The sequence below is a fragment of the Argopecten irradians genome, chromosome 2, assembly GCF_041381155.1.
Source record: "Argopecten irradians isolate NY chromosome 2, Ai_NY, whole genome shotgun sequence".
NCBI lineage: Eukaryota > Metazoa > Mollusca > Bivalvia > Pectinida > Pectinidae > Argopecten > Argopecten irradians.
Window position 1 is genome coordinate 44,201,712 of NC_091135.1, and position 12,286 is coordinate 44,213,997.

Genomic DNA, 12,286 nt, shown 5'->3' on the forward strand with positions numbered 1-12,286 from the left:
TTTTGCTTAATGTATGAAAATAAGTATTAACAACATGTATAATAATGTTAATAGATAAATATATGTGTTGAAAATGAAACTTTGATTGTAACAACTATGATATGATACCATTTGATTAATAACCCCATTGGCAATGTCCATTGCCTTTCCACTACGCTTAAATGGACGGTGTCGATTCCTGATGACTTACCATAATTCCCTTTAAAATGGCAAAATCCAAGGTAAAATCTAAATTTGTAAAACAAAATTCAAGGTAAAATCTAAATTTATAAAACAAAATTCAAGGTAAATCTAAATTTGTAAAGCAAACTAAATTTGTAAAGCAAATTTAGGTGTATTACTTTGTTTGATGGAAATTTCAGGGGCTCCACGAGGTCCCCGGTTATTGTTTAGGTGACTTGTTTTATGGTATGACAATTGATAGATGAAAAAAAAGATAAAATGAGGTACATTAAAATCATCTAAAACATGTGAGGATCAAGTCACATGTTTGAAAGTCTTGATTATCTAGATTGTTATAGTAGCATAATTCATTGGATGGTGTCACATTAGAATGATAATTGGTGTACTTTTATAATTAGTTCTATAAATATGGGCATGATATGCTGAACACAACAACATGGCCATCATGAGGTGGCAAATATATGTGATGGTCCAGATTATAATCGGTACATACCATATATTGGTTATTCTTTCATCCATTTATAATGGTCCAGATTAAAATCGGTACATACCATATATTGGTTATTATTTCATTCATTTATATATGTGATGGTCCAGATTAAAATCGGTACATACCATATATTGGTTATTATTTCATTCATTTATATATGTGATGGTCCAGAATATAATCGGTACATACCATATATTGGTTATTATTTCATTCATTTATAATGGTCCAGATTAAAATCGGTACATACCATATATTGGTTATTATTTCATTCATTTATATATGTGATGGTCCAGAATATAATCGGTACATACCATATATTGGTTATTATTTCATTCATTTATATATGTGATGGTCCAGAATATAATCGGTACATACCATATATTGGTTATTATTTCATCCATTTTAATAACACATAATTAATAATATATTATAGTTAAATATGAACCTGATACAAATGCATGTGCTACAAAAAACACACATAAAAAAATGACTGAATATAAAACAAGACAATGATAGACAGCCAGCGTATGTATAATGTAGACATTTTACTTTACGAAAGAGAAAGAAAATACCATCATATTGAAGTCAGCAGTATTTTATATTTTTGTTAAGAAGGTCTCTTTTGCTTAATAGTGTCTTCATTTTAGGCACTGCCAGGTGTTATTTTGGTCTTCATGCAATTTTCTATCTGGCTCAACTGGGTCATAATTTTTTTTTTTTTAATTCATGAAGAATTTCTTCTTTCCATTTTAAAGCTCCTATGACACTATGTATCGTGTTACTTTTATTGTAGATATTGCATCAAGATTCCTGCTTTTTATTTTAAGACTGGGCACTATTGTGTAATTTTCATCTTAATGAAATTCTATGTTTGAAATCTTATGGTTTATTTGATTGATATGTGAGTCCCTGAGTTCATTTAAAGTGGTCAAGACCATAATATATTTTGTCTTCTATGAAATTTACATGTTAAGAGATACTCTAATTCTCTCTCTAGTTCTTGTTTTTTCTACATAGACTAGTCACAGTAATATATTTTTGTGATAAAAGAAAAATGACAGATTCCCTATGTGTCTTATAAGGCTTGACACCACATAATGCCTGTGGATTTTGTGTGACATCCAATCAATAAAATGAGAGATGCTATTTTAATTTCCTACAGGACAGAGCAGTAAAGTTCCTGATCTGTACAGATGTAGCGGCCAGAGGAATAGATGTGGGCGGTCTACCGTGTGGTAAATAAAAATACCAATCATACCTTTTGATAAGTAGATAACCATTAAATCAATCTATGTACAATAATTAAAAAGAATACTGATGGATGGTTGGATGGTCGGTAACACACTTGCCATTTACCAAGATGTCTTGGTTTTGATTCCCCTTTCGGACATAAAAAATACAGATATGCCTACCCTTTTGGATGACCTTATAAGTTTCACCTGATCAAAGAACCCTTCCTTTCTACCACATTCAAACACCTAAAATTGTTTCCATTCAATCAACAAGTTAAGAGCAATTAGTTGAGGTGGTTATAACTTAATTTGCTTCACAATTTTTGGAAAATAAAATCTAGTCTTAGAAAACTGATTAGAGCGGCAGATACAAACACCTTCCCATGTGTAAGTAGTGTCAATGAATAGATACATGAAGAAATGGAAGTTACAATAGGAAAAATAATCAAAAATACAAACGAGAAAATCATATTTTAAGTGAATTAATTTTGCGGTTCAAATGTAAGAGTATTATATTGTTTACCAATGACTTATTATGAGGATCAAGTTTTTGCGACCAAATCAATATCACAAGAAATCACAAAAAAATCCCCCATAGAAATATTACTGACCAAATGGTATACATAATGTAATTTCTTTTCTACAGTTATCAATGTGACTCTCTCTGATGAGAAGCAGAACTATATCCACAGAATCGGTCGTGTTGGGAGAGCTGAACGGTAAGTTTACAAATAAAATTGCTGTGTTTGGCATATGATCAGATGATGAAATTTACAAAGCGTATGATTGTGTTGTGAAAAATGAAAATACCAACCACGTGATTGTGTGTTGTAGAGCTAAAAGATAAATTTACCTTCAATATTAGTTTTGGGTGAGATCTATAGGGTTGGTTTATAGAAAAAAATGACCGATCATATGACAGGTTTAAGTTAATACGTCAAAGACCGAGTACAAACTGTGGTTAATAAATCAGATATGTCATCATTGATGTTCAAAACAATGCCTTCAGAACTGCCATTTTACCATGACATTCCTGAACACCACATTTGATAAAGGAGATGTTTTCCTTCATTCTGAGATTAATGATTTTCCGCTCAAAAAAATTGTCAAACTACACGCAAAAATGCATTAATAAAATGCAAAAGGAAAAATAATTAAAGATCTCCCAGTCCCAATTGCTACAATTTAAACACCGTTCTTAATGCTTCGTTATTTATAAAGACCAGTTTATGATTCCAAATTTGTTTTCTCAATTCATTAATAATTGAAGAGTAAAATGTAGAAAATGCTTAAAACTGATAAAGCCAATCTATTCAATCTCTCTTAAAGAATATGAAATAAAGATGTGCGATTCGATCATTTCATGTATTCCAGCAGTAAGTTTATAAATTTTGTATTTGTTGATTAAATGAATTGTCCGGCATACTTGCTGGCCAGTATCACAGTGATACTTATTGATTAGGGAACTACAATATCATGTAAGCAATGCTTCATCACAGTGATACTTATTGATTAGGGAACTACAATATCATGTAAGCAATGCTGCATCACAGTGATACTTATTGATTAGGGAACTACAATATCATGTAAGCAATGCTGCATCACAGTGATACTTATTGATTAGGAAACTACAATATCATGTAAGCAATGCTCTAGCATTCTTTTGGGCTAGGCTCATGTATAAACTGTTTTCATTCAAATATTTTAAAAAGCTTATGATGCAAACTCACATAATTGTAATTGGCCCTCAATCATCTGTTTTATTTATTTATAAATCGTTGATTTTGTATTATATATACCTTTTTATGTATTTTAAGTTTGTGGATTTTTTTATGATTGGTGGGTTTGTATGGTTACAGTTCTGTTTCATTGTGTTTTGTAGCTGTTTTAACATTATAGTCACAATCAGTAATGATGATTCATTAACAAACCTTGCCCTAAATATGTTTCAAGTATCAATTGGAATAAATGAGACTCTCTTTGTAAAAGCACCATGTAAAACTAATGGATTTAAGTTGCATTTTATCATGGCTAATTGGAAAAATATACATCACATCAAACTTCTTCATTCATCAAATGAAGGTAAATCTGTATTTGGTTACAGATGTAGTTTTCTGTATGAAGAAGTTGAATCAGCATTGATTGTGGTTCCTGCAATATTTGATTGTCATTCAGCATTTTAGCCCATCATCATCAGATGGTGGGCTATTGAAATCACTTTTCCTATGCGATCTGTCATCCGTCCGTTCTTGTTATTGCTATTTCTCAGAAAATACTGAAGCAATCTCTCTCAGATTTCTTATGTAGGCTCCCCTAGGGCCCTAGTTGTACATATTGCATAATGGGACCGATCTATCAACAAGATGGCCACCAGGCAGCCAATTTAGCCAATAATTGTTTTAATCATTACCATATCCAACTCAATAAGTGCCCAAGGTAGTTGAAGAAATGAAAAATGGAGGGATGCTTACCTGGTAATAATACCAAAAGGTTAACATTTCACAAAATTATTGCACAGAGTAAGCAACTAATCAACTCATAAAAGAAGTCATACAAAATTTCAACGGTTTTCATAGTTTCAGTCTATATTTAAGTCAATACAAGTGAATTTTAGGTCTCAAAAAGTGGAAGAGCGTTTAGGGGACACTTACATGTATTGGGTTGAATACAGTATTTTATTTTAAAAGTTAACCATATATGTGTCATAATTGTGGACATTAATAAATGGGCATGATACATGTTATACCACTCACTAACATGACTTCTCTTTGTTTCCAGAATGGGACTTGCTATCTCTCTAGTCTCTACTGTGAAGGAAAAGGCAAGTATTAAATGGAATTTATAAACCCCAGCCTTTCTCTGTCTCACTGCTCAACTATCTGCAACAATAGCCAGAAATTGTTATGTCTCAGGCATTAAATAGGACAACATATAGACGTGTTACAAATGTTTCACATTCTATCACATCCTGTTTGATCCTGTGTCATGACTAGATTTGTCCTGATGTGTCTAGTCTCATTGTGTCCCTCTCCAACTTTAGATGGAACCAGAGGTATTACATGTAACCTATCTAAGACATTATTAGTTGCATAGTGCTAAAATGAATCATTTTTGTCTGCAGTAAAATTTACAAGATTGATAGAGGTGAGATAGGAAATATATTCTGTTGTCTCGCAACAGTTATATAATAGCCATCACATATCCCAGAACTAAGGTATTTTGAAATAGACTACCTCCTTTGGAACTAATATCTTTTGTGTCTGGCCCAATAAACATACTTCTTTCACTGCTTCCTTAGGATAAAGTTGAATGAAGGATAAAGTTGAATGACTGCTCTCATAGAGTTTTTCTGTACTTTTACCTCCAAACTTAATTCAATTTCAAAAGCATATCTCTTCAACATTCCTTTTAAAAATCAAAAAACAAGTTTTGCATCAGCAGTTTTCTATGTGTGATTATCTGGTAATAACACATTACTGGCAGAGGAAAATATAGGAAATAGGATTGCAAGATTTTTAAAAGCCCAACATTTAATTTATCACATTCATTAAAAGAATTCCATATAGCTGCATCCAGTCCCATGCTTCAGAAGATAGGTTTTGGAATAAAGATAGATGATTTAAGCTAAGCAGCCCAACTACAAGTAGTTGGAACATTATTGATGAACTTGTTGATGTTTTCCTTTCTTTCTACTATCTTTAGCTATATATCATTAAAAATCCCTTCCTGAAATGTCCAGCAAAAAGTGAAAGCTGCAGCAAAATATGCCTACAATTACTTAACATTAGGAGTTTTTTTTCTTTTGAAATATATAAATATTAGCTCCACCGAAAGAAGCAAAATCACTATCTCCATAGGAACTAAGAGATATGCAAGGTGCATTTTGGATTTGTTTTGTATTTTGATACAAAAAGGTATGTTGATTGATTAACCCTCTACAAAAAGGTATGTTGGTTGATTAACCCTCTACAAAAAGGCGTCTTATTGACCCTGACAGACCCTGATAGAAAGTTATTTTGGTTACTTCCCTACAAATATGTGTTGATTTATTGAATCCCTGTAAAAAGGTATGTTGATTGATTAACCCTCTACAAAAAGGCGTCTTATTGAACCTGACAGACCCTGATAGAAAGTTATTTTGGTTACTTCCCTACAAATATGTGTTGATTTATTGAATCCCTGTAAAAAGGTATGTTGATTGACTTTGATTCAACCACTCTAAAAGGTTTTGTATAGTATTCAATTTCATGCATGGATACTACTAAGGCTGCTTTCATCAGAAATGATTCTGCAATACACTGTATGTTGCACGATTGAAATATTGTATAACATAAAATATTCATGGGTGTTTGATTTAGTGGGTTGGTGTTTGCTAATTATTTCATGGTTAGATATATTCTTGGGTAGACTTTGTAACAATCGTAAAAGCAATATAATAAACTCAGTTCATTGTTTTTATATTCCTGCTTCTAATGCAACTACACAATAAAACAATTTGTGTAATATAGTAGATTTTGTAATTTGAATTTTTGTTATGTGTTACCTGTAGCTGTGAATTTAATTTTGTCGCTGAGGTAGATCAATTGTTTGTCGCACAAGACAATAAAAAAGACAAAGTAATTGCCAGAACTATCGTCATTGTGACGTGACTTTGTGGCAAAATTAACACTTTCTGTGACCTTCATGGTAAAGTTTAGAATGATTTTAAAGACATTCTTCCTGCTGTGAGCAGCATTCTCATCTCCTTAAACCATGATTTCTTTTAATTATTTCTGTATTGATTTCTAGGCCAAATAAAGTGTGAACTCATCAGAAAGAGAAGAGAGAATAGTGTCACTGTTTGCATGTTTCATGCATTGTTGATGAAGTCACAGAAGTTCTTTTAATGTCACATTATTTTTATCTTCTTAGACAGAATTCAGAACAGAATGTTAACAGGAGTATTTATGAGGTCCAATTAAGATTCATGAAGTATAGAAGATGTACCATATTAAACCCAATATACACCATGCTACTATAACCGCCTTTTTCAGGCCACAATACACTTATTTTTAATTTAAATCTCATCAAGTATCATACTGCAAATATTTTCCGGGGTTTCCTAATTTATGCAATGGTTTTTTGACATTTTAATTTAGTCAAATTAAGTATTCCCACAATCTTCTAAATGCTTTGGCATTTGGGCACCTTTTTGGTTGAATACAATGTTCCTTTTAAGTTACTATGAGTAATGTATGAATGAAAGAATAAGACACTAATAAATATTTTATTTAGGTATGGTACCATTCTAATTGTAACAACCGTGGACGAGGCTGCTACAACACCAACCTTACGGACTACGGAGGCTGTTGTATCTGGTATGACGAACCAAAGGTATGTACATCACTTACAAAACACATATGTACACGCTAAATACAAGTATATAATGTGAAGAGTTATTTGATTGGCCTTTAGATCTAACGCCAAAAAGTTTAATATGAAGACATGAGTAAATCGGAGATGGTTCTAACAGTGCTACTTACTATAAACCAACTGGTGTTTTTAGCTCACCTGGCCCGAAGGGCCGGTGAGCTTATGTCATGGCGCGGCGTTCGTCCGTCCGTCCGTCCGTCAGCATTTCCTTTAAATCGCTACTAGTCATAGAGTTCTGCATGGATTGTAACCAAATTTGGCCACAAACATCCTTGGGGGAGGGCGAACAGAACTTGTATAAATTTTGGCTCTGACCCCCCGGGGGCAGGAGGGGCGGGGCCCAGTAGGGGAAATAGAGGTAAATCCTATAAATCGCTACTTGTCCTAGAGTTCTGCATGGATTGTAACCAAATTTGGCCACAAACATCCTTGGGGGAAGGGGAACAGAACTTGTATAAATTTTGGCTCTGATCCCCCGGGGGCAGGAGGGGCGGGGCCCAATAGGGGAAATAGAGGTAAATCCTTTAAATCGCTACTAGTCATAGAGTTCTGCATGGATTGTAACCAAATTTGGCCACAAACATCCTTGGGGGAAGGGGAACAGAACTTGTATAAATTTTGGCTCTGACACCCTGGGGGCAGGAGAGGTGGGGCCCAATAGAGGAAATAGAGGTAAATCCTTTAAATCGCTACTAGTCATAGAGTTCTGCATGGAATGTTACCAAATTTGGCCGCAAACATCCTTTTTGGAAGGGGAACAGAACTTGTATAAATTTTGACTCTGGCCCCCCGTGGGCAGGATGGGTGGGGCCCAATAGGGGAAATAGAGGTAAATACTATAAATCAATACTTGTCCTAGAGTTTTGCTTGGATTGTGACCAAATTTGGCCATAAACATCCTTGGGGGAAGGGGAACAGAACTTGTTTAAATTTTGGCTCTGACCCCCTGGGGGCAGGAGGGGTGGGGCCCAATAGGGGATTTAGAGGTTAATATAAAAATTCCTTCAGAAAAGAGATAATGAACCTGTATTCAGAACATTACTTGGCATTACAAGCCAGGTGAGCGATACAGGCCCTCTGGGCCTCTTGTTTTCATACACGATTGAAATTCGCGGACTTGTTTTAAAAACATATTAATATGCTTACAACACCTTATTCTACGCTGTACTATCATGACTGCTGAGCTGTTCCTAGATTCTAGTTTCTGGTAGATGGATGCCAGAGTGACCTTTAAGCCCCCGTCTGCATTTTCAAACCATGGAAGCAAATGAGTTAAATAAATTACAAAGAATTTATTCTGTTAAAGAGAAATAACTCCAGGTAAAAGGAAACATAATGAAGGCCACACAATATCAGACGTAGTTCAATTATACATCTGTGTGTTAAAATAACCTGTAGATCATGATATTTTATGTGTAAACATTTCATGCTTAAACAGGTATGTTCATCGAATATCGAATCCAAGCCATGGAAAATTACACAAAACTAGTGCAACTGCATTATTAAGAATTTTGTGAAATGTTGAATGCTTTCAATTGAATTATGCTATCTTTGTAAAAAAAAATCAAATACCTTTTAGCTATTAAACGAGATCCAAGAACATCTTGACATCACCATAGACACTGTGGAACCAGACCTTAAAGTTCCAGTTAATGAGTTCGATGGAAAGGTCACCTATGGTACCAAGAGAAAAACTACAGGTAAATTATAATAAATTAATATTGTTTGAAAAATTGTTATGTTCTCAACATCTAAAGAATGTTAGACGTCACTAAAAGGATAATGAAATAACAAATCAATAACATTATTTAATACTAAAACAGATAACTGTATTGCTTTCCTCAATTATACTGTATAATGGTTAGATTTCATGGATAGCTTATTTTCGCCATATTCACTGAAATCCACGAATTGTAAACACCAGTGAAATATTCGGAAACCCATTGATCTAAACTAAGAAAAATTGCTCAAAGAATTATAGGAACCGCAAAAGGTTGACCCTGCAGTTTTTTAAAGCGCTATATAGTGCCTCTTAAAACCTAATGAAGGACATTGTCACATGGATCATTTCAAGAAGAGCCATGCTATAATCTAGAACTGTAACATATGATTTATCTGCTCCAGTGTATGACTTATAAGCAATACATGTCATGAGTTGTCACAGCTTTTATCGTGCTATTTTATCACAGGGAGTGGTTACCAAGGACATGTTGCATCACTGGCCCCGGCTGTTAAGGAGCTTGCTGACCTCGAGAAAAGGGCTCAGACGTCATTCATTGACCTTAAAAAACAATAAACGATTCATGACACGATGACGTGGAGTGCTACATTGTTATTGGTATACATGAACTTAACTATGTGGGGGATGTTTGATGATCATCTGGAAGTCAAAGCAATAAGATAAGAATATACTAGTAATTACAAAACAGTATTTACATTACTTGTCAGCCTTGTTAAACAATCATGCTTATCCTATAGTATTGTTGTATTAGAAAAATCAGATTTGTGCTTTATGTGAAAATTATATTAATATTTTAAAAAGAATAAGAAGCATAATCACACAAATGACCGTGTACCGGCCAACGTAATTGGTCGGCCAAAGAATAAATTATTCTTGATGTAAAGTCTCATTGTAAACGTATTTTCATTTACTGTGACGATAGTCACAAATCACTTTTTCCTTAATTGTGTGTGGTTTAGTAACAAACCCCTGATATATTCTGGTATTTACATTTAATATTGATTCGAGCATTGGTGTTTGTAAGAGGATTAATGATCAAAGCTTTAACGGCAGTAGCTCTTCATATAGTGATAATGTTGGGTAGGTAAGATTTTATTTATTAAACAAATTATCAGACAAAGCCTCCCCGCAACTCTTGTTGATAAATCATGACATTGAATTGGGTAGGTAAATAAAACATTATGATGTTATATCCGTTATGTATACAGCAACATGCAATATATATTTTGAGAAACCTTCGTGTGATAAATATGTGCTGCTATCATTATACCCAATGCTGAAGTTTTGATGCCATAATGTGAAGATAAAACTGATATTAAAATGCTTCAATTGCAAAACGTAATTTTGTTTTCATTGAGTGTTGTCATATCTTATGTATTGTTTGTATCAATCTACTTAGTGTTTTATTTTTCATTATCCTTCTTCTTACTTTCCTCTCCCCATTTCCTCATTTTTCTTCTCCTTCTTTTCTTCTTTTTTGCTTCCTCGTCATTTTTACCCCCTTTAGAACAATATAACTTGTATCTGTTGCGTCTACAAAATAACATCAAAAGTATAAATGCACAAAACCACCAAACTATGAGTTAGAAATCACATGAACCTAAACTCTATGAAAGATCTATAACAGGAGTTTGTATAAAGCATTGGCAAGTACCTCTATTATCTATTATCTGCCGTTTAAAATTCACTACAATTATTTCCATTTCCGCTATTGTCATATGCAAAGGAAATTAGAAAAGAAACTCGCTTATTTGAAAATGTGCTTGGCAAAGGATTACTGCTACAATAATGGAAACAATTAAAGTCCTTCGAACAACAATATTGAAATAATAAAAGTTGTATATTTCTTAGATATCTTGCTAAGGAGTTCAAGCAATTTCAATTTAAAAAAGGCGTTGCAACAATTCCATTTATGACATGAAGCAATAGATATTCAGGTATTAATTTGAAATAATCCCTACTCCTTAAAGTTCTCATTGTCATGCAAGAATGATGGAAAACAAGAAGAATCTTCAAATTAAAGAGACAATTCACATATATAACAACAACTATATAGACAATGAAGTACAGTAGGGGGTTACTAAAATGTCACCTTGAATAAATGCAGACAATTAATAGACTAGACTACATTAGTCATCCGTACCACGTTGCCTACATTCTGGACGTCCGAGACAACAAATGCACATGAAAAACCAAAATTTGACTGGGAAGGATGGACACGTGGACGGAAGTCTGACAAATGATCTCCATATGTACACACCAAAAAGGTTGCCAATTATCTATGTGCATTGTACGAAGTATCGTGTAATCAAAACTTTTGCATTCAAGCAAAAATCTTATTTAAGATTAGGTGTTTGATTCCAGCGAGTTGCTGACTTCGGTCTTTCTTTTAAAACGCTCGGGTTTACGTTCGCTCACAAATAAAAAGTAACGCTGGTAATATCAAGTTGTAAGGATAGGATGTAGTTGAGCCTAGCATAACCTAGCCGATGTGTCAACGATTCTAGACATGTTATTACCCTTATAATGGACCAACAACTTACACTGATGATGTAATAGCGAGCTCTATTAACCCGGCCAAGACTATCAGCAGAGATCAATTTGAAATGTTGCCGAAGACGATTGGCAATTTGAACTCGCACTGTACTTTAGCGTAGCCGATAAATGAGGTAGTATCTTATGGGAATCATATGAGTGAAATACAATGTAAACATTATCATATTCTATCTCTTATTTCACAATGTAGGAAATCTTTGTTAGCATTTATTTCAGAAAAAATCGCTGAATGCACCAAAGTTCACAGAAAGGATATTGATGATAGATGTCTTTTGGGATTTCGCGGTGAAGCTAGATTTCCAATTTAGAAACTCTCATTCAATGATCATCTGCCTTGGCATTTAATGGTGCCCATGTTAGATTTAGATACAGATAGGGAACATCCTAGTTCTTACCTTAGCTTCGTATCACCCAACAATATCTCATTGTTTTATACTCTTTTGCGGTCTCTATTGTTCCCTCAAAGACTTCACACTGCGTGATACTTAATCTTTTTGCCGGAAATTTGTGATATATTTAATTAATCATGAGGCTTCCTTACGGTCAATGACCTTTAAATACAGCCTACGAAACTGACTAGTATGAGTTTTCTAACGGGTCTGATTGACATGTAACAATGTTAACGTTCTTTATATATATCGTATTAATGATAGCTCTACACCGTTACAAGCG

At 33.8% G+C, this 12,286-nt stretch overlaps 2 protein-coding genes across 8 annotated transcripts in view; both read left to right on the forward strand.

Annotated features, from left to right (window-relative positions):
• LOC138315622 (monomeric sarcosine oxidase-like) overlaps positions 1–12,286 on the forward strand; it is a 33,190-nt gene that overhangs the window by 9,512 nt on the left and 11,392 nt on the right. The window lies entirely within an intron of this gene.
• Positions 1,825–10,395, forward strand: LOC138315624 (ATP-dependent RNA helicase DDX1-like). Its single transcript, XM_069256783.1, has 6 exons — positions 1,825–1,908; positions 2,552–2,624; positions 4,684–4,726; positions 7,180–7,278; positions 8,897–9,017; positions 9,507–10,395. The coding sequence occupies exons 3-6, from the start codon at positions 4,685–4,687 to the stop codon at positions 9,611–9,613; spliced, it is 369 nt and encodes a 122-aa protein (XP_069112884.1). The 5' UTR covers positions 1,825–1,908; positions 2,552–2,624; position 4,684; the 3' UTR covers positions 9,614–10,395.

What these genes read in the sequence shown, in the direction of transcription:
- LOC138315624 (XM_069256783.1), top strand. Translation starts at nt 4,685, where the DNA reads ATGGGACTTGCTATCTCTCTAGTCTCTACTGTGAAGGAAAAG. An exon ending in TCTGGTATGACGAACCAAAG is followed by an intron (nt 7,279 to 8,896) that starts GTATGTACATCA and finishes AATACCTTTTAG; the next exon opens with CTATTAAACGAGATCCAAGA. An exon ending in TACCAAGAGAAAAACTACAG is followed by an intron (nt 9,018 to 9,506) that starts GTAAATTATAAT and finishes ATTTTATCACAG; the next exon opens with GGAGTGGTTACCAAGGACAT.